The 23436-nt window shown below is 42.3% G+C and overlaps 2 protein-coding genes across 2 annotated transcripts; both read left to right on the forward strand.

Annotated features, from left to right (window-relative positions):
* The first annotated feature begins 928 nt into the window (after window positions 1–928).
* On the forward strand, window positions 929–8039 carry LOC147211217 (uncharacterized). Its single transcript, XM_086123765.1, has 4 exons — window positions 929–1180; window positions 1284–1377; window positions 3855–4026; window positions 6814–8039. The coding sequence occupies exons 1-4, from the start codon at window positions 964–966 to the stop codon at window positions 7780–7782; spliced, it is 1452 nt and encodes a 483-aa protein (XP_085979891.1). The 5' UTR covers window positions 929–963; the 3' UTR covers window positions 7783–8039.
* Window positions 8040–9727: 1688 nt separating this feature from the next.
* LOC147211218 (protein-serine O-palmitoleoyltransferase porcupine-like) lies at window positions 9728–23212 on the forward strand. The gene is made up of 15 exons (XM_086123777.1): window positions 9728–9866; window positions 10892–11037; window positions 11115–11307; window positions 13138–13181; window positions 13254–13435; window positions 13509–13639; window positions 13728–13748; window positions 13856–13870; window positions 15604–15729; window positions 15807–15907; window positions 16368–16444; window positions 16525–16588; window positions 17533–17618; window positions 19647–19757; window positions 20864–23212. Exons 2-15 carry the CDS (start codon window positions 10902–10904, stop codon window positions 20963–20965), a joined length of 1389 nt encoding a protein of 462 aa, XP_085979903.1. The 5' UTR covers window positions 9728–9866; window positions 10892–10901; the 3' UTR covers window positions 20966–23212.
* The last annotated feature ends 224 nt before the right edge of the window (window positions 23213–23436 follow it).

Consider the following 23436-nt stretch of genomic DNA (forward strand, 5'->3'; position numbering starts at 1 on the left):
ATCATTTTTATAAATTGGAAAGAGACTTCATGGACACCCTGTAGTTGATGTAGCATGCAGCTACAAACATTTAGTGTTTTCTACAGAAATTCTCCGATTTATGGTGCCAGGTGTTGCACATCGACCAAAAAACGTAAACATTTAAAAATCTATTTTTTATGGGCAAAAGCCCCATAATCTTCAAATTTTAAATTGCATTTGAAAAATAAACAATAATAATTGAAAGTTACACACGTGTTATTTATTTTCCAAAGTCATAGAGACCCGCAGGTTGCAGACCACTGTCTTTCACCACTACTAATGTCATACAACATATCTTAGTTTTATCCATCACTTTGAAATTTTCCTCTCGACCAAGTATGTGCATTAGAAATCTCTGAAAACATTTCCCGAATTTAGAGTTGACATACGCTCCTCTGGTGAGTAAACTCATTTTCCAAATACTTAAAATAATCTGAATTACGGTATACATTATTCAATGCTTCTGCCAAATGTGACATAAATTGGGTGATTCGCACGCACATTTATATACTGTATGCCTATCCATCGACAAGGTCTTTGCTTTTTGGTGGTCCCCAGGGGGTCTTATATGTTATATCACTCCTACTTTTGTCAGTTCTGCTCCAAAGTGAATTCTTTATGAGTGTATATAACGTTATGCCGGTGTGCTAGGGGGAAAAACACAAAACTAATCCTTCCACCCGAGGAGGCCTGGCGGAGAGCGTTCTGTTTCACATACGGCTACGGTTGGGAATTTTATTTAGTTGTCGTAACATACAATGACTTATCTTCACAACGTTGTGATTGTCTTAACAAAATAGAACCACATTACTGCAAATATTCGTTGTAAGTCGTTTCCCTCCGAGCTAACATTAGCCGACGCTAATTTCCGGTGGAAATGCGCGCTGCCGGCAACGGAAGCCGACAAGGCACTTCCACTACATACTTCCTGATCCGAAGCTAATGTGCATTTCAAGTAAAATGTACGCTTGTTGCGTGCTCGGTTGTCCAAATAGCCATTCTTCCGGTGGCAAACTGAAATTCTTCAGATTGCCAACGGAATACCGACCGTTTCAGGCCAACCGGCGGCGTTTGTGGCTCAAAGTGCTCCAACAAGTGAATGGCAGCGCGGAGGAGCTCAAAGAAAATGCTCGCATTTGTGGCGCTCATTTCATATCAGGTAATACTCAACACGGTTCGTTTTTTCTTTTGGTTGACTTTCTTGCTCGTTTGTCGCCTGAAAAGTCGCGAAGGATGTTTACAGAACGCGCGTGCGTTTGCAGGACAAGCGTCCATGGATCAAGACAATCCCGACTTTGTGCCTTCAGTGTTTGCAAACATGAAGAGCAGCCCGCGCCCCAAGTACCACAGCAGAAGGCAAGAGAAATCCCGCTTCTTCATTTCGCAACCTTTTTAGCTTGATTTACACGAGGACTGCTTGTAACCGTGTTGACGTTCTATTTACAACGTTTGAGCTGTGAGCTAACAGTTGTTACAGCATAACAAATCCGTTGTTATGTAAATTCTCACAAACTCTCAATTTTACCTTTGCTAAGTACACATTGTCCACCTCGTCCTTTAATGATTTTTTAAAAACGACGCACGCACATGAATTGTTGTAGTGTGTAAGCATGAAAGAAATGTTTTAACACTAATGTCACAGTATCTCAACTACGGTCTACATTGTTCGAGGCTGGCAGCATGGTGCCCCGTTTGGTTAGCACGTCTGCCTCACAGCTCGAGATTCAGGGTTCGAATCACCGTTCAATTTAACATTTTCTGTTCTCCACTTTCCTTCTACATTCTAAAAATATGCGTGTTCGATTCAGTGAAGACACTAAATCAATCGTTGTCAAAAATGTTCACATAAAGTACGTCCTAAAAAAAATTGAATTTCCTCGTCCCACTCTACTGACCAAAATAAAAAAGTGGTAAGTCATGGAGAAGGCCAAAGTCTTCATTTAAAAAAAAAAAAGGAAAGAAAACAGTGAGTGGTCTTATTTCTAAAAAGTATATTTCATATCAGTGTAAGCCGCAGTAACATTATGCACTGTTTTAACATTACCAATGGCCTTAAATAAAGGAAAAGAAAAACATGAAATGATTCGATTACCTCTAGTGCTACTCATACCACACTTGGAGAATCACTGCTTTGAATAGTCCAATAAAAAGTCTACACATCCCGGTCCAAATGCTAATTTTTTTCATGTATAAAGTCACACCAAGATAAATCCTTTTTTAACCTTGCTTGCACCACACGTAGAAATACATTTTCCATCAACCATCCATTTTCAACACCGTTTATCCTCAGCAGGGTCGCGGTTAGATACATTTTCTGAAACTGAAATGTTTTTATATTAGTAATGTGACCTGTAATGATGCATCTCAAGTAAAACAAAAAAGATCAAGAAATAAACCTTTTAGAGAGGGGAAATAAGAATAGACAATGGATATACTGTAATGTGGTTGTTTGTGTTGAGAATTGACCGCTCACGTTCAATGGGAGTCAGCACACACCTGCCACTATTTAAATGCCTCTAAATAACCATGAATAACGTTCTCTGTGACTTACTGATTGCTTTTTTTTTTTTTTTTGCGCTATTGAATGAAGGCTCTGTGCTAACTGTTCATAATTCCCTCCTTTTTGACTAATTTCCTGGTTCCAGCTGCAGAAAACCAGCCCCTGTTCATGATGCAGCCACCGGCATGCATCACTGTAGGGACAGTTGGATGTTCTTTTGCAGTGTTGTGTTTGTGCCAAACATACCTTTTGGAATTATGGCCGATAAGTTCAACCCTGGTTTCATATGACCATAAGAAAATTGAAAACCCTTATGCGTTCAGGAGATTTCAAATGTGTTTCGACAAAATGTGGCTGAAAATTTATGTTCTTCTTTATCAGAACACGATGTTTAGTACATGTTGTCACATGTACTAAACAGCATGTCCTTGCCAGCAGTTTCTGCAGTTCTTTCAATGTTGCTGTCGGTCTCTTGGCAGCCTCTCTTTGCAGTTTTCTTTTCTTCTGGTCTTTTCATCGATATCGGAGAGATGTCAAGTTCTTGGTAATGTCACTGTTGTGCCATATTTTCTCCACTTGGCTGTGTTGACGATCCCATGGTATATCTGTTGCCCTACAAATACTTTTTTTACCATTCTTCTGTTACCATTCAGCAATGAAATCCCTCTGATGCGGTGGAGGTTCTCTGTGACTGTGACTAGAAAAATGTTGGGAAAAGCCCACTAGAACATGGGAACTTTGATTTGGAGTTATCAGATTCACTTTAATTGGTGGTAGTTCTGCACAGACTCACATTTAACAAGAGTTTGAATGTCACTGGTTAATTTTGAACACAGCCCATCACCAGTGTGAAGTTGGTCTGCGCACTTGTGCCACCACTTCAGCTCAATTGCTGAGGTTTACATCCCTCTTTTAAAGATTAAAAGAAAATTAATTGAAGAGGTTATAGTTTACATTAATGATGCAAAACGTTTTGAAAGATTTTCTTTGTATTCCAAAAACCTGGCATTTGGACAGGACTATGTAGACCTTTTTCATTCACTGGTGACCTGCCTCTTTCACTGATAAAGACTCCAGCTCATCTGCGACTCACACGAAGGTAAGCAGCCGAGAAAATTTTTGTTTGATTGATGTTCGATGCTGCTTCGGTGTACTGCGCTATTAACCAACCTTTTTATTTCATCATTAATGCTCATTTCATTTTGCAATTGCAATTTCTGTTGTCATTGTGTTTAAGCATTACACGTTTGACCATTTCTTCCTAATGTCCATCCATTGCACACATGTGCTAATTAACCTTAACCAAATTTCTTCCTTGCGATATTTTTTTAAGGATTGTCAGAGGAAGCAGAAAATGCCAGTGGCCTCACAGTAAAAACAAAGACACCAAAGAGGAGTTCAAGGAAGCACCGACCAAAGATGAGGAGCCTGCGGTTCAGCAGCCGTCGATGGAAATGACTCAAAGCCAAGCTTCACAAGAGGCCCAGACCGCAGCATGCGCAAAGGTAAAATGGCCAAGTTAAAGTGGTGCCTTGTATACGAGTGACCCCACATACAATACATGCTGTCTTTATGATTATTATTTTTATTTATTTATTGCTTTGACTGGAGAGGGAGACTACTGACAATAATTGTCTATGAATCTGCGTTGTTTTGAGTTAGAGAGTTGACTTTCCGTTTGACTTTAATTCAATCCCACTTGAAAAGGGAAACAAAGTGGACGTTTGTGGTGATAGAATTCAGTCACGCAAACGATGACGTCACACCATCTTTAGTAGACGTCTCCATGAGTTGACATTATCTTTATGATGTCTCCGTTAAATGAAGAAATTGAAAAGGGTCACTTGATTTCCCCCAAATATTTCTACTTCCACCCACATTGCTCCTCTGCTGATATAGGATGATAAAAAGATGAGCCCCTACACACTGGACCATATTTACCTCCGTAAACAATGTTGCAGGACATCGCGATACTTTTGTGCGTGTCACTTGCAGTGATGTGTTCCTCGAGCCGGTCCTTGGCCTCGAGGACCGGCTCGAGGACCGAAGGGCGGTCCTTGGTCCTTGGCCTTGGCCTCCGGTTGCCGGTCCTCGGACACAACGAGGGATTAGAGCCTCTAATCCTTCGTCCACAGGTATAAAGTGGGCCAGAGGACCGCAAAAATCATAAAGAAATCAAACAAATCCATCCAGGAAAACCCACGTTGATGACTTTACCTGGCGCTTTAAGAAGGGCGGGGCTGCCACTGACAGTACAACGTGTAAAGAGCGGCATCACAGTTAGTTTCAATCACGGTTCGTTCCGTTCGCGATCGGCAGTTTAAATAGCGTGTAAAGCCCTTCTGTAACTGTGGTGTCATTTATTTCGTTATTTTTGCACAGTCGTCACGTTTGTGCGGTCGCACTAGAATGTTTGTTTGAACCAAGTCATTTGCGTTACAGCTGGAGTCAATAATGTCGGCAGTTCACTTCCGGGTTTGGCCGTTGGGATTTGGAGTCCTTTTGCTCGATTCCAGTTGTGTTTGCTGAATGCTTTCTCATGTTTGGAATAATGAATATTGATAATACATACCGTAGTTTAAAATCATGGTTGATTTATTTAATTATTATTACTGTGAACTTGAAGGTATTAATTAATGTAGAATTAGTGGTAGTGGTAATAATAGTAGTACTCAGAGAATGGTTAGAGATTCAGCCCTCTCGTTACCTCTGCGTCCCGCGTCCTAGACGCATAATTTTCCCACGGGATGCACAGTTCCAAATAATGTGCGTTTTTGGGACGCAAGGAAATTTTTCAGTCAAAACAAATAAACAAACAAAAAAAACTACGGCAAGCCTGAGGATTTCACGGTACTTTCGTTTTGTTTTGTTTTCAGTGTTGGGGGGGACACAACAGATGACGTTATGTGCGCATGCGGGTTGCTATTTTAGTCCGCAAACTGAGGAATCGCGCGGATGAAAGTTTTAGATGGCGGCGAAAAAAACTCACAAAGGTCTACTAATTACGACATTTAAGAAATGGGAATGCTTGTCTGATTTTTCGTTTGAATCGTCCAAAGGGCGTATCACTAAACTCACCTGGAATGTATGCACAGAACACGAGAGCAAGATACGACAAGAGGCTCGATTACGAGGCAAGTTGGTCATTAGATTTGTAGGCTAATCGTTATGAAAAATATTATGAAACAGTATTGCTTATTCTGTAATTTACTGTTTGTAGCATGGTAACTTTATGAATAAAACATTCGTCTCAAGGTTTAGTAATGCTAATGTTAACTGTTGGTAGATCTCATGATGACGTGTGTTAAATTCTTTCGTCAAATTGATCCTAGATTACACATGCATCATTTTGGGAAGAGGATGTCAAGCCACATCAATACTTACCTGTATTAATGATTACCAGTCAATTAATCTTTGCAGTGAGATTGGAAAAAAAGACTCTGATGATGCCACATGAGTACACCAGTTTTTGATCCATTTATTATTTGGAATAAAACTGGAGTACACCGCTGCTGATGTAATGTTCATTGTTAATGCATCGTTTTCAAACATTGACCCTTGAAACATTATACTTTTGAGTGTCAGAATTCTTGATTATCAATATCAGTCAAAATAGAAAAATGGGTTCCCATGATGAACGTTTACGGAACCCAACATTAGTTACCGTGGTTTCCCATTGGGTAATCCGACAGAACCGAAAAACGGTTACAATGAATTTCCGAAATCCTCAGGCCTGCTCCTGAATTATTTAAATTTTTGCAGCATTTGTTTATCATTGTACGTCACACAAACAACACATGGCTGGCAACCATAACACAAACAACAACAGTTGTTGTTTGTGTTATTATCATATGCAACTGAATAAGTAGACCCTTTCAGAATTCGAAATTTGGGACTCTCTTAATCCATAATGGCACTCATACTTTTCTGATCAGCGAGTTCCTGGGACTCGCTGCCGGTAAACTGTAAAATTATCACTGAGAGATTACCGCTTTTTCTGAGATTACATTTCGGGGCATATGCAGCTAAATTGGTTTGAGGAAAATATTACTAAATTACTTCTAAATTAAACAATAAAGTGATATTCAAGTCTAATTATTTCCATTCATTCTAATGGGGAAAGAAATTTGGAGATGTGAGTGCATTGAATTACGAGCATGATCACAGAGCAAATTAAACACATCTCTAAAGTCACCATTGTACATTATTAGAGCCTTTTCAAAATAGGTCTGAAACTGCTTGATAAGAAGCCCCATCTTTTGTCATCAGTAATTCCTTTGTGTGTTTTGCAGACAGAAGACACATCGACCAAGGACACCGAAATGAAAGAAACACCCTCCGCCTCTTTTAAGAAAACTCCACCTCCCTTCTTGAAACTGGGAAAAACCAGCCCTGTGGTGCTCCTCAAGCACATCGTCGCTCCATCGGGCGCTTATCTGTGTGAGCTATGCAGTGAAAACTTCTCCACGATTGCACAGTTGGTCAAACATAAACTTCAGCACGAAGGACAGAGGTCTCCTTCCGACAACGGCGCTCAGGAGAAGATCGCCGCCGGAGTTTTGGCGGAGTGTGACGAGCCTACCTTTCCGTGCAACATTTGCGATCGAGTGTTCGGCGACCGCCACCACTTGAAGCGCCACAAACTGCTCCACGTCAGAGACGTCAGGAAGTGTCAGACGTGCGGCGTGCTGTTCTGTCAGCTTCACAGACGCGCACTCTTGGTGGCTCAGCCGGTCATCGCGAGCGAGTCCGACGACGTTTGTCCCGTCACCGAGTCGGATTATGAACTTGAACCGGGTGAGGTTGTGGAACAGCTCGAAGACTTCCACACCTCCTGGGCTTTCATCCCCATGCTAAGAGACTCCGTTGATCAAAATTGCAAACCCCAAGCGTCAGATCTTTTACCTGAGATGGCCCCCCCTCCTTCTGTTCCCATTCATCGCGAAGCCGAACCCTCTGACGTCACAGCTCCCGAGCCACAAAAAGTTGAGAAATCTGAAGTCGTCATGCATGCTCTGCCAAAGTTGCCCCCAGCACTAAGGATGTTTTCGCCACAGTGCCTCACCTCAGCATTTTTCGAGGTTCAAAGAAACTACGAGTATATTTTGAGCAAGGGAAACGATGTCTCGAATGAGATTGATGTCAAAAAGGAGCCACCGGAGACGTTCCCGGATTCCGCTTCAGACGTGTCAAATGAGGAGCCAAATGAGGAACCAGAAGTAAAGGAACCAACTGCTTATGACCTGCAGATTGTTCTCTAACCAAAATTTAACTCAATTTACTGGACTGTTCCGGACAAACGTCACAATACACAACGAGTATATTTTAATGCTGCTACTTTAAATTGATGTGACTGACTGCTCATAATTCTTGTTCGTCATCTGGCACTGACACAAACCGAATCTTAATCTAAAAGATTCTGCCTTTTATGTTTGGACAAAGGCTGTATTCCCCCCTTGGTAATGGCAAGTATGACCCAGTTCTCATAAATAATTGAAATAAAATTAGTTTTAACCTCTTTTTCCTCTTTTCAATGCCCTCCTAATAGGTAGTTGCTGCAATTAGGTTTCATTACTACTTAATGTAGGGTAGACCCGTGCTTGACTGGTTCGCACATCCGCATCACAGTACAGAGGTGCAGGTTTCGATTCCGGGCTCCCATCTTCCTGTGTGGAGTTTGCATGTTCTCGCCGTGCTTGGGTGGGTTTTCTCCGGGTACTGTACTCCGGTTTTCTTCCACATTCCAAAAATATGGGCGGTAAGTTAATTGACCACTCTTAAATTGTCTGTAAGTGTGATTGTGAGTGGGGTTGCAGGCGTGCTGGAGTTTCTCCCAGCTGTGTTCAGGCAACCAGCAGGGGACACCCTAAACTGGCGGAGGACACCCTGAACTGGTTGCCAGCCAATCACAAGTCACACAGAGACAAACAACCGTTCACACTCACAACAACACCTAGGGACAATTTAGAGTGTTCCATTAGCCTGCCACACGTTATTGGAATGTGCGAGAAAACTGGAGTGTCCGGAGAAAACCCACGCAGGCATGGGGAGAACACGCAAACTCCACACAGGAAGGTAAGCGCCTGGTATCGAACCTGGACCTCTGGACCCACTGTCACATTTATTTTAATAATAGCAAATTTGATACAATGTCCCCAAACGACTAAGCAATTGTCAATATAGTTTTCAATTTGATAATCAATTAGTTGTCGATTCAATTTACAGTTTTACAACCCTTTCCAAACAAACGTTTCCAGGGTGTTTTTGAATAATCTTTGGCATCTTATGTCAGTTGAAGCTGTCATTGTAAATTGACTTCTTGACTATCATGGGTGTAAATTTAAATGAATCCTTGGGGGATGTTCAAAAATGAACATAAATCATTTACACAGTCAGTAGTCACCAATGAATGCTGCCTTGAATGCTGCGTGGAATTCGTTCCGTCACCAAGCTAGTATCTTAAAAACACTGAAACGATCTCTCCACCCCACTAAAACACCAAAAATTCGTTTTTAATAAATAAATTTGATCTCAGCATTATTTTACTGTCTTACTGACACACCTTCCAATGAAAAATGCAAGCACAAGACATGGCTAATGTCATGGCCATGTTCTTTTTCTTCTGTGCGGTTTGTTGTCAGTTGGCAAACCAACTTAATAGTACTTTAGCGCCACCAACTGACTTCCACTGCAAGTAAACCATAATGACTTGACGGTGACCTCATGGGTTGAAGTTTGCTGCCGTTGTCCAAGCCAGTGGTCGGGGTTTGAATACTTTTGCAGAAATGACACAATGTAAACAAGATTAGGGTCACTCGTCTTCCTAGATGGGATAAGACCTCTAAAAAATGGATGGATGTCTCATTATTGGATTATTGTAATTTGCAACTGTGTAGACCTACACTACAGCATCATGATTCTAATGGTGACCCACTTAATTTGGAAAATGAAAGGTTATGGTTATGTGGCTGAACCACGTTTCTCTTGTAAAGGTAATTTCATGGTTTATTTGGCTCCAGTTGCCACAGCCAGATGAGCGTTTCCTGAGCTCTCTGCACTCTATCCGCATTCTATTGGTGGAAAGGAGCCAGGATGCTTGCACGCGAGATGTGATTGGCTAAGAAAGCTGTCACTCGCTGTCCTGATTGGCCATCACTTGCAGGCCAGCTCACCGATTGGTGCACGCGTCTTCCCGTGGCTGCGTTGACGGCCTTTGGTTCTGATGCTGCGCGTCATCGAATTCTCAGCATCATCTGGACCGAGTGGACAGTAAAACTCGCGTGGCAAAGTGACTCTAAACCGGCGGGAAAGCAGGAAGGAGTCCGCGGCTGCTGCTCAACGAAGGGTAAGGTTCTTTTCTGTACACAAACTGAGTAGCGCACGGCGACACATTAGCAGCTATTTGCGTGCGGGGCTCTGTGGGGGGTCGACGCTGAAGTATAAATCCTACTCAGTGGTTGGAGAAAGGTTAGCTCGGACTTCTCCAGGTTCTGACGATAATTGTCACATTGCGCTTTGGGTGACGGGCGACGTAATTTTGGACGTCCTCTTGTTTGTGTTGCATTCGCGGAGGTCGCTCGCGAGAATCTGAGTCAACTCGTCCCGACTGTTCACTGCATTGCGGAGCCACAACGTGCCCTGCACTCGCTGCACACTGAGGCGTTCAAGTAACCCACTTGGGTATGTCACATCTGTGTCATGGTACCGTGCCGGAAGGATTCATATTTTCTTTCACGGCCACATAGGCTACAGTTAGCCTTTGTTAACGCGCCATAACGCCACGGATGTGCACAGAATACAGTCTTCATTAGATGCAAAATTTGAGGAGATTTTATTAATTATGAATGTTGTATCTGTAAACAAACTGTTGGGGACTACTTGTATGATTTGTAAAAAAATGTTCACAGACTCTCGTTTGTTTTTAGTCAGAATCAGTAACATGAAATTGATAAGTAGATATCACCCGGTGCCCCAAAAATCTTGCTTGTTTCTTTGAACTTCTTAAATCAGTTGTATGCTGTTAGAACTGTTTGTTGGTCAAGCTCTCACACAATTTTGATGGAAATTTCAATCGGATACTTGATAAATAAAATATTGGATAGCTTTTGTAATAAATTGTTTTGTATTTATTAAACCGTTATTTTATTTTTTTACGAAATGCACTTAGGAGTGGCACCCAAATTTCGTTGTATGTAATACAATGACAATAAAGCTGATTCTGATTCTGCAGCCCTGCTTGTATATGGAATTGGTGAATAAGAATAAGAAAACCTTTATTTGTCTCACAATGGAGAAATTCGCAATCTACAGCAGCAAAATTGGAGGGAAGAAAGGAACCTGCAGGCGTTGAGCAGCCCTTTGCCATTTCAGATTGGCAGCGATGGGCACGTTCAGCCGCCAGAAGTTCTTCCAGGAGCTCACTCACGGCTGTCTGCTACCGACAGCCCACCAGGGCCTGGAGCAGGTGTGGCAGCTGCTGGTAATCTGCCTGCTGTGTCGCCTCCTCTGGATGTTGAGTGAGTACTTTTGTGTCCCTTCAGTCCCAGCATACCCCAAGTGGTCACTTTCATCTCGTTCTCCTTTTCTGTGACAGGCTTCCCCTCCATTTTGAAGCATCTGGCCACAGTGGCAGGCGGATTCTACATCCTCTACCTGTTCTTTGAACTGCACATGATCTGGGTGGTCCTCCTGAGTCTGCTCTGCTACCTTTTCCTCTTCCTGTGTCGCCACTCGACCATGCGAGGCACTTTTCTCTCTATAACTGTGCTCATCTATCTGATGCTGGGGTAAGAACATCACTGGCGTATGACGTACTTGACAGTAGGCATGAAAAATTAATCAAATTCAACATCACAATGTTGTCGAATGCAACTTTTAAATCACAAAGGCTGCAGTTTGGAAAAGAAAAAAAAACCAACCTCTGCTTCGTTTCGGGAAGTCGGTGACCTTTATATATACAGTACACAGTAAGATGTATATACAGTGGGGAGCGATAGTTTGAACACCCCCCCAAAAAATTAATCTGCATAAAGAAGCCAAGGAAAAATGGAAAAATCTCCAAAAAGCATCAAATTACCGATGAGACTTCTTATAAGATGTCAACAAAAACTTCGATTTTATTTCATTTCCACCTTCAAAATAACAGAAAACAAAATAATGGTGTCTGCAAAGGTTTGGGCACCCTAGAGAGTTTGTAGCACACACCACCCCCTTTTGGAAAGCGAAGACCTCACCTGACGGCGTCATAGATTGTTTACAATCATCTGGGAAGACCAGATGATGTCAATGTCAAAGGTTTTAAACGTCCAGTATCTTTTGACCTTGCCTCAACAATCAGCGTCACTGTTTCTTCTAAGCAGTTGACTAGAACACTGAAACAGAAAATAGTTGATCCTCGCAAAGCTGTAGAAGGCTGTAAGAAGATAGCAAAGTTTTTTCAAATGCCAATATCCTCTCTGGTGGCCCGGTAGTTCAGTCTAACCACTCATTTTGCCACCTCTCACTGTCAGTGTCAGTATTAAATATACATAACAACATTTTGACCACTTGCACATGATAATGAAATTCAATTCAAGGTAATAACGTTCCGTGCTGACTGACACTATTTGAGAAGTATTCATGCCATAATAGATTTACGTTTGTGGTTGTGACTGCCCATCTCAGCAGTTATTTCTGATAACAAACACCTTGCAAAATATAAACGCTGACTTGACTGCACGACCAAAGTAATAATGTCAAAAAAACATAAAACACTTCAACTAAATACATCATGGGCGGCCCGGTGGTCCAGTGGTTAGCACGTCGACTTCACAGTGCAGAGGTACCGGGTTCAATTCCAGCTCCGGCCTCCCTGTGTGGAGTTTGCATGTTCTCCCCGGGCCTGCGTGGGTTTTCTCCGGGTGCTCCGGTTTCCTCCCACGTTCCAAAAACATGCATGGCAGGCTGATTGATCACACTAAATTGTCCCTAGGTGTGAGTGTGAGCGCGCATGGTTGTTCGTCTCTGTGTGCCCTGCGATTGGCTGACAACCGGTTCAGGGTGTCCCCCGCCTGTTGCCCGAAGACGGCTGGGATAGGCTCCGGCACCCCCCCGCGACCCTAGTGAGGATTAAGCGGTTCGGAGAATGAATGAATGAATGAATATCCTCTGTTTGGAATCTAATTAAAAATGGCAGTCATCGGGAACAATGGAAGTTAAAGCAATAACCAAGAATAGTGTCAGACAGAACAGCCCGCAGGATTCTGAGAAAAGCAAATCAAAACCCACATTTGACTGCACAATCCCTTTAGGAAGTTCTGGCAGACACTGGAGTTCTGGTACACTATTCCACTTGTAAGAGATACTTGCACAAACAAGGTCTTCATCCTCTATTCCAGCCTCAGCACAACAATCAGCATTTGAAGTTTGCAACAGAGCAGATGGACAAGCCAGTTTTGTGTTTAGTTTCCCTTTGAAACCTTGTGTACCTTGAAACCGATAACTGGCCCGTGCCTAGTTAATAATTAACGTTTGTTTAGTGTAAATTCTTCCGAATCTAATATTGCAGTGGTATAATAAGCAGTTTCAATAAATCACCCCCCGTTCAAACCGAGCCGTGTTGTGCTTGATTTGGCCAGAGAACTGCACATGATGGACACCACCAACTGGCACAAGATGAGAGGTAAGCCGCACAGCCGTCCTTTTTTGCGTTGATTATTCAAGGCCCGTTCCAAGTGTTGCCGCATTTGCCCAGGTTCACAGATGGTGGTGGCCATGAAAGCCATCTCTCTGGCCTTCGATCTGGACAGAGGCGTCGTGACCGGCGTACCCTCTCCCATCGAATTCATGGGTTATATCTACTACGTGGGAACAGTCATCTTCGGACCGTGGATCAGTTTCAATAGCTACAAAGAGGCTTTAGACGGACGGAAGATGGTATGAGCGATGCAATATCTGCTCAGTAAGAATGCAAATGTTGTATTCTGTATCTTTTTCTTTTAATCCTCAGAGCCTGTCTTGGTTGTTCAAAGTGTCTTTAAGCTGGGTTAAGAGTCAGGTCTGCCTGGTTCTCTCCAACTGTGTGGCACCTTACCTCTTCCCCTATTTCATTCCTGTCTATGGAGACAAGCTGCTAAGGAGGTGAATGGGATACAGAGGCATGTGGGTTTGCACTCTTGTTTGTAGTTTAATATCATCACACATCTGTTTACCTTGTGTGTTTTCACAGCAAAAAGAGAAGGAAAATCAGGTGATTTGTTATCGATGAACATGAACTTTCATGGGAATGCATACTTGGTTTTTGCTACACCGTTTACTAAAAACGATAACCTTCTCTCTTGTTCTATTTCTGCTCAGAGGTTCACTGGCAACGTAAGTATGTCGTTGGATTGTGCATTTACACACTGCCCTATACCACGACAACTACTGTACTTGTTGCATTACATTCATCCTATTTAGAATGATCCAAATTGAAATACAGTGATGTATATTCCTCAAAAGTAAATTTAATAATTTTGTAAGCCACTGAAACATCATGTAGTTTGAACATTGCCCTTAGAGAGATAGCGGAAAAATACTGACACAATATTAGTTTTCTCATTTCTTGAGTAGAACAAAATGTTCTTAAAATTAAATACAACTGAAGTGTATTTAAAAAAATGCACTGTGATGGGCGAAAACAAAGTTTAAGCCACTGTAAGATGCAATTTCATCATTTAATTCAGTGATTACTTTACCTACCAATAGAGGAAGCCCAAGTACCACCAAGGGTACTTTTACCACACTTCGAGAATCACTGACTTGAAGGATATACAGTACGGTAATTATATACGGTATGTACCCGAGGCTCAAAAACAAAGCGAGGAGAGTCTCTGCCGCCATAACGTGCGGCCGCTGTCACTGAATGCACCGATCGAACATTGCCATTAGCCTCTCAAAATATCAGACTCTTGCCTTATCCTCACATTTCCACATCTTTGCAGTGATCCACTTTAGTCACATTTGGCAGCATCACTCAGTGTGCTGCGGGCCTTACATGCTTCATATTTTTCATATCCTGTATTCATCCTAGATGGGTGTATTGCACTGCTTGAACTGTACATCGCTGTGAGGATTGCTCTGTCCTTCAGTAGGGATCACCAAAATGGTGTCCATGGGCACCAGGTAGCCCCCAAGGATCACATGAGTAGCCTGTGCTCCTATTCTGAAAATACCTTAGCAGTGATTGGACATTGTGGTTATCTAGGATTGTTCAAAAATGTAAACGTTGGCAGAGTTTCATAGAAAAATTATTATTTATCTTTATTGTGAGGAATCATGTACATGATCGATGTGAATGAATACCATTAATTATTAGTAATAATATATTACAATAACAAAATCAACATTATTAAAGGTAATTTGAAAACATTTCTGCAGCATAATTCAAACTCGTAGCCCTTCGAATTAACCAGTACCCAATAAGCAGGTCTCAGTTTGAAACAGGTTGGTGACCCCTGTTCTACCTTTTTGTACGTTCATAAACCCTTATTGTACTTGCCAATATGGCTACATTTGCACTTTTGCTTAGATGCTAGCTGCATTGCATTTTCTACACTTATGCTCTCTTTGGAGATGTTTAAGACCAAGGAAGTTTTCTCAGTTGACTTAAAAATGAACAGGCGGCCCGGTAGTCCAGTGGTTAGCACGTCGGCTTCGCAGTGCAGAGGTACCGGGTTCAATTCCAGCTCCGGCCTCCCTGTGTGGAGTTTGCATGTTCTCCCCGGGCCTGCGTGGGTTTTCTCCGGGTGCTCCGGTTTCCTCCCACATTCCAAAAACATGCATGGCAGGCTGATTGGATGCTCTAAAATTGTCCCTAGGTGTGAGTGTGGGCGTGAATGGTTGTTCGTCTCTGTGTGCCCTGCGATTGGCTGGCAACCGATTCAGGGTGTCCCCCCGCCTACTGCCCGAAGACGGCTGGGATAGGCTCCAGCACCCCCCGCGACCCTAGTGAGGATCAAGCGGTTCGGAAAATGGATGGATGGATGGATGGACTTAAAAATGATACTTTTAAGTCAGATTGGAAGTGAGCCTAAAACCAAAATATGTCCTTTTTTTTGGCCCAGGTGGTTGCTGGCTTATGAGAACACGGTGTCTTTCCACTTTAGCAACTATTTTGTTGCTTATTTGAGCGAGACCACAACCATTCTGGCCGGAGCCGGCTTCACAGAGGAGAAAGACAACATCAAATGGTCTGTAAATTGAAAGCGTCGCAGCGGGCAGCATGGCACGCATTTTCCGCACATTAAAAGACGCCTGTGCTTCGTAGGGATCTGACGGTGTCCAAGCCGCTGAACATCGAGTTTCCCCGCTCGATGGTGGAGGTGGTCACCTCGTGGAATCTGCCTATGTCACGCTTTCTGCACACCTGTGAGTTGGAATGTTCATGCGCTGATGTCTTGAGATACACCAGTAAAAGTCCGCAAACACAAAGGACTGATAAGAAATGTCATTAATCTATTCCAGTTGACCCCCCCAAAAAACATCAAAAGTGTGTTTGAGTTTTGTGGTTTTTAAATAGGGTAAATAACGCTCTCTAATATTTGAGTTTTTTAAAACATATTTGTAAAATAATTACCGGGTAGATGGAATGAAAAGAATTGAACAGTTTATGCATCATGATGAATTCATTGCGGTGGCGTTTTTCTAATTTTGGGGAATTCTTATGATGTTGCTATGAACAGCTTGAAACCTCTCTTTTGAAGATTTGCCAAACTGCTGCTTGTGGTGAAGTGATGAACTTGAGTTCATTGCTACCTTAAAGCGCTTATACCTGTATTTTCTATTGCATGGAAGGCTGAAAAAAAAAACAGAGATTTGTATTTTGTAGATGTATTTCAGAGTGCTCTCAAATTTGGGACTTTCTCCGCCGTCATGCTGACGTACGCAGCCAGTGCCCTTCTGCACGTGAGTAACAAAGCAGTCACACTGCGCGCTGCCTTCCTCTAAATCTGAGTAACAAGTTGACTTTTGGTTGTGTCTGATAGGGTTTGAGTTTCCATCTGGGTGCCGTGCTCGTGTCTCTTGGCTTCATCACCTATACTGAGCACGGTGAGAGTCTTTCCGGCGCAAATGTGTCAAACGTAAGGCCCGCGGGTCATCATGGGGTGCAATACAGCCCGTGGCGATAGAACACATGAACTACAGTCTTTCAGTAAACGTAACTGTTGATATTATTTTGTCCACTCGATAGCACACTGACAACTACTTCAACGACAACTGACCACTTTCTAAATGACTCTCGGAAATTGTGAAAAATGCAATTCTGAGGAAACGAAAACCTCCTGGAGAAATATTTGAAGAGTTTGAATACCGCAAAAGATCAGTCCACAGATTCAGTTCAAAAGAGCTCGGTTTGGTGGACCCCCAACTCTGGACAGGATTTGTGCAATATGTATAGAAGCAACGCTCAAGGCAGAGGGACAACCCCTTTCTTAATCGTTCCCCTTTGAGTTTGTATGGTGTGATGAGTCAGTTGAGGATGTCAACATTTCCAGATGGATGCGGACATGGACGCACATTTAAAATGATTTCCAGACCGTATCATGTCCGTATATATAAAAAGTGCATACAGTCAACAGATCCAATGTGATCTGCATCCATGAAAAATTGATTTCTAATATTGTTGAAATTGCACACCTCTGATTAGTCAAATGATTTAAAATGAGATTTGCAACAAGAGAATAATTAATAAATGTGAATCTTTTACAATTGTACATGCAATTATTAGCGTTTTTGGAGTGTTCTTTATTTATAGCATATTAGGTCACAAATAAACCAAGTGGTCTGGCCCACTTGAGAAAAAATTGGACTGAATGTGGCCCCTGAGCTCAAATGAGTTTGACACTTCTGCTCTAACATGGCTTTTCCACACTTAGCTTTGTAGTAATGGCCATTACGCTCCATTTCTATGCACATTTATCTTTCATCGCTGGGAGGAAGCTATGTTAATGTCTCGGTCCCGGTCTGTTTTTTTTTTTTTTTTTTTGTGTCAGTGCTGCGGAAGAGACTGGCAGCCATGTTCAATGCCTGTGTTCTGTCCAAGAAATGTCAGCCAAACTGCACCCACCAGAACAAAAAGGTGAATCACCCCGTCGCTTTTTTTCTCTTTTTTTTTTTCTCTGTGGATCTTTGATTACTGTGCATGAACAGTTTGCTGAGTCTCGCATCCTTCCCGAGCTCACTGCTGGACCTTTGTTAGACATGTCTGACTGTTACTTTTGGGTTAGTTTTTTTTTCCTTTTGTCCGTTATCCATAACGATCGACCTGATTGCAGGTACACACTGTTGGTATCAGTCTGTCTCACCAATGCCACTTGTGTTTTCATCAGATCTCCAGGTTTAGAGGAAATACTATTAAACACGAATAGGAATAGGGATAAGAAATTTACATTATATTTTTCAGATATAAAAAAAAAATCTGAAAAAAATGAACCAGTTTTACCCGATACCTTGTATGTTTAAACCTTTTTGATCTTAATTAATGTCCCGGTACAATTTTTGAAAGGACTACAATCGTACAGTGCGACCTTGAGATACAAGTCAAATTTGTTGTGTGACCACGCTTGTTTCTCCAAAGACTCAGATCTCAGAAACTCTTTCTTCGTTGAAATTAATGATAATGCCAATAATCCGCTACAGCCTTCCCCATAAAACAAAATTGTTATGTTTTCTGATCAGGAAGAGAGCACTCCAAAATATTTTCATACTTTATAAAAACATCAAGTAAGACATCATTAAATGGAATTAAAAATAATAATGTAAAAAGACCACCTGAGGGCAGTATTGTACACATTTGCAGATATACGCGGAGAGAGGGGTCACAACCCTTCAGCCGTAATGTTAGTCGTTCATCACAGAAATAAAGAATATATGCCCGTGAGTATTGTTGTATTAGTTGTTTACATTTGTTGTTGCACCTTTTTGGGTTCAAATTACTTGAAGGCTGACAACACATCACCTCATAGATATTAGCATGCGAATTGTTTTCCATTCCATGTCAGTATGAGCATTAAGATGGCAGAGTGATATGATTGTTTTAAATATACAAGGTGATTTTTTTTTTCATGTTTAGTTTGACAATAAACTTCAATCCATCCATCCATCCATTTTCTCATGCGTTTATCTTCTGGAGGGTGGCGGGCATGCTGGAGCCTATCCCAGCCGTCTTCGGGCAGTAGGCAGGATGCACCCTTAACTGGTTGCCAGCCAATTGCAGGGCACACATAGACGAACAACCACCTCACACTCTCACCCAGGGACAATTTATAGTGATCCATTAACCTGCCATGCATATTTCTGGAATGTGGGAGGAAACCATGAGGAAACATTGTCAGCATCAAACATGTATCAATTCAACAAATGGTAATCATTTGATTAGTTTGTTGGGGATTAAGTGGTGTTGGTGTCACTTTCAGTTGAAGTTGCGCCATCATTTGTAAGCATGTCAGAAACCCTGGTCCAAGCTGCAAGGTTTAATCAATGTTGAATGTACCATCATCTTCATTGTATTAATTATTCATTTGGACTTACCTTAAAGAATTTGGGCTGTAAGATAGTGATGGTTATGCTCCAAAAAAAACAAACCGTTTTTTTCACTTGGAACGACATGAAAAAGGAATCCTCCATCAGAACTAATGTAGGAATGTTTGTGCTTTCATTCTCGAGCAAACTCCATCTGCAGCGGTTTAAATGCGGCAGCCTCAACGGTCTGCCGGACCTTGTCAAGTGATATAATGTAGAATTTAGTGTGTCTGGCAGGATGCCGAGAGGGGGAAAAAAAGCTGTTATGCAGGATTGCTTAGAGTTAGACAAATCCTGAGCAGCAAGAAGGGAGAAGAATGATCTCTGCAAACACAAAGCTTCCTGCATGGAAGCACAACAGGCATTAAATATAGATTGTATTACTGTTGTGTGTTCTGTTGTATGATTCTACAGTATGTTAAATGTTCTGTAATGCCCTTTATTACAGATGCAGCTGTTATGAAAGCACTATGTAAATAAAAATGTGTATATGTGTGTGTCTATGTACACACTCTAACACACACACACACACACACACACACATTGCTCTGACATGATGCTTCCGTTGTTGCCTCGTCCTCTTCAGGCACTTTGGGTGTACATGATCAATGTAGCATTCAGCACCCTGGCAACAGTCCATCTGACGTACCTGGGTTCAGTGTTCAATTCCAGCGTGGACTACATGGAAGAAGATGAGGTGAGCTCGTCATCTATTTGAATGTAATTGGGCCATCCCACCCAATCGCTGACATTTAAGCGTCCCCAGGAAATAAAGTTGGGTGAAAAGACACCATAGAATTAACGATAAAATTTTTGTTTTTAATCAAACAAAGTTGACTGCATATTGATCTGATTGCATATTGAATAAATGCAATTTAGGAGACTGTAAAGCATTTATTTCCTGCCCCACTTCCTAAAATGTTCTTTTAGAAATGTTATATATTGTAACACATGATGTCATTCCTTATTCCAACTATACATTAAGTTTAAATTCTTTCAAAAAAAATAAAAATCCATCCATCCATCCATTTTCCGATCCACTTATCCTCACAAGGGTCGCGGGGGCTGCTGGAGCCTATCCCAGCCGACTTCAGGCAGTAGGCGGGGAACACCCTGAACTGGTTGCCAGCCAATCCAAGCGCACACAGAGATGAACAACCATTCATGCTCACAATTACACCTAGGGACAATTTAGAGTGTTCAATCAGCCTGTCATGCATGTTTTTGGAATGTGGGAGGAAACCCGGGTACCCGGAGAAAACCCACGCAGGCCCGGGGAGAACATGCAAACTCCACACAGGGAGGCCGGAGCTGGAATTGAACCCGGTCCCTCTGCACTGTGAGGTCGACGCGCTAAACACTGGCCCACCGGCGAGCCACCGTCTGTCCCAGGCCCTGCTTCTCGGCCGCCCCCGGGATGCCCTTGGCTGGGTGTCGCGCCCGAGGCCCGAAGTGTTTACTTTGAAAAAATTTGAGTGTTCAAAGCAGGCCATACCGCAGCTAGGAATGATGGAATAGGACGCCGGTTCTATTTTGTGGGTTTTCCCTCCTGAAAAAATAAAAATGAATACATTTAAATCAAACTTTGAATTCACACTTTAGTCATGTCCAGAGGTTTTCACCCAGTCCTGTTGTCCCTCTAAAATAATTGGAATATTCACAAGTCACATGGTCCACAGGAAATTGCATTATTCAGATCCTCTGCATGGGACGGCGAAGGGCAAGCTCATCTACAGGAAATGTCTGAATGGATGGACAGTTTTTAATTTCTTTCTTTTTTTTGCTCTTCTGTTCTTCTGACAGGATGACACAAGCCATCACACCATTCAGAAGTGGTCAGAGCTGAGCTGGACAAGTCACTGGATCACATTTGGATGCTGGATCGTATACCGCCTCGTTCTCTAGATTGGAGAAAGGGCAAAAGAAGCAGCAATAATGAGGGTTCTCTTCCCTGTGACTGTCAGAGAAGCAGTCGATCGCCAGGTTGGCACCGTTTGGCGTCTGCTTCATATGTGTCAGCCCTACCTGCTGAGGACTCCTTTTGATATCCTCACCACTCTACTTCCTCCTGTTCTATGGACGCCATCCTCCTTTTTTTCCTGCTCCCTGATGTTGTGACAGCAGTTACTGATGTCCCCCTGCGAGTCACAATCAATCGCGATCAGCGTGGCGGAGATCGGCTTAAGCTGTTATCTCTGCGGCAGATGCGCTTTCCCCTCACCTCAAGTGGTTCCTCATCATATTTTCTTGAAATGAGGATGACCATCAGTGGATATTGCACAATGTCCTTATGTTCAATGGTTCCCGCGTAAAGAACACTAAGCCTATTTGCAAACATATTTTAAACCGTCACTCTATTGACGAGCATGTGCCAGACGGTGAGTTTACAAAAGGACAAACAAAGCACATAATAATGTTCAAATATTTATTTTATCCATCCTATATTTTATGTTTTACACAGTAGCTGTCCTAAGGTTGTCCTAAGTCCAACAAGGTGCTCTCCAATCAGCTGTTGAGCCTGAAAAGTCACTCTTTTAAAGGGGGAATTTGAAGTTTCAAAAAACTTTTTTTTTTTAAACGACAACGCTCTTTGTCAGATTTGTTTAAAAAAGTTCAGAGTTTTTCCTGAGAGGAATGATCTATTAGAAAAAATCTAACAAAATCAGGCCTCAAATTATCTTTGCAATCAACAAGCACACCTGAGAGAAAACAACGTATCGGAGATGCACAAGTGGGCACACCACTTCATTTGTGATGCAATGTTACCAAAATGCTCTGTTATCGCTTTCAAGTTTCATTTTGTGCCCACAACGAGCGTGCCCGTCGGTGTCTTGTTCTACCGTTAAGTCATAATCACTCTTTCAACAAATATGAAAAAATTGTCGACCCGCGCTTCATGCTCATGACTTACAGCAAAAGTAAATCAAGCAGTAATACTTGGTCATTACATTGACGCAGGACAACAAATTGATCATCATTTTCATATATTGTTCTACCTTATTTCCTTTCGGAATTTTTAGATTTAGAAAGTCAACTAACAAATGGATTGTGTGGGACAAAGTCATTGATGTCTGCTTCCCTTTGACGATTTAGCTATTACATTTGAAGTTAGGAATCAGGGTATTGCACATGGCAACATACACAACAATGTTTAAAGCGTTTCAGCATTCATTTTGACGTTGCATTTTGAAGAAATAATTATGCAGTTGGTTTTCTTGTGTATTTCTCCTTAACCATTGATTCAAATGACTTTGCCCTACAAGTGATCACCTGAAAAATGCCCGCTTGCTTTGACATCCCCTGTGTAGTTCTGACATCAAAGGGTTGCATTCTAAGTGCAGTCCAAGTGTTAGATTAGAGCATTCAGGGTTCCATTTTTGTGAATAGCATAGGTCCTGCGCAGTATGTGGTCGAAGTCTATGTGGATGCAGGTTAGACGCAGACCAGCACGGCCTTGGTGTTCTGTGAGAGGGAGGGCTGGACCGTTGTGGGAGTGTTTACAGTTGACTCAAGTCGCCACCATTTGAAAGCAAATCGTCTCCTCCCCTTTTAATGTGCGGGAAATGAATAGAGACTATCTATGCGGAAGAAGACGTTGCATAATCCCAGCGATCCGTGCCTGAGCGGAGCATTGTTTCTGATCCAGCCGAGGTGTGGCAACAGACAATGTCAGCGGGTATTCAGAGAGAGCTGGTGAGAACCGCTGACGACTCAAATATGTCCGTGGAGCTCAGTAACTGTCAGCCTGCATCAAATTCACCAAAATGACTTTGGACCAGTTGTCTACTTTGCGCCAGTATTTTGACATGGTCTGAGCAGGCATAATTTTAGATCAGCTCTCTGCCACCAAATTGTAACTCTGCCAGCCACATCTCTGAGGACACTCCCTCGCTGTGCCGGAAAGGCCAGCGAGGGCACAAACAGGTCTGCCAAATTGGCAACAACGTGCAGAGAGCCTTGTGCTTGCTGATTGGAAAATCAGGATCTGCCGACATTTGCACCCCACTGCAGATGCGCTGTCAATGAAAATAAAACCCTGTGTGTTCACTGCTCACTCCAGCAAACATTTTCAACGAGAATATTTTTCCCGTAAATGTGAATGAACTGATCCACCTGTGATAATTGTTTTTATAAAATTTGACATCAAACCAGTTTTAATGTCAAGTGCTGTTTGTTGAAATTGCACACACACCTTCAATACTCCATTTTAGCCATTGAACCACAGGAAAAACACACACACACACACACACACACCAACATACCTGCAGCCACAAAACCCTTTTTGACATGTAGTGATAACACTATGTTTTGGGGGGGGGGGGGGGGGGGGTTGTATTTTAAAAAAAAAACTGCAGCGTGGAATCAGTCAACTGCTA

The sequence above is a fragment of the Hippocampus guttulatus genome, chromosome 1, assembly GCF_054856545.1.
Source record: "Hippocampus guttulatus isolate MCC_2025c chromosome 1, RoL_Hgut_1.0, whole genome shotgun sequence".
Lineage (NCBI taxonomy): Eukaryota > Metazoa > Chordata > Actinopteri > Syngnathiformes > Syngnathidae > Hippocampus > Hippocampus guttulatus.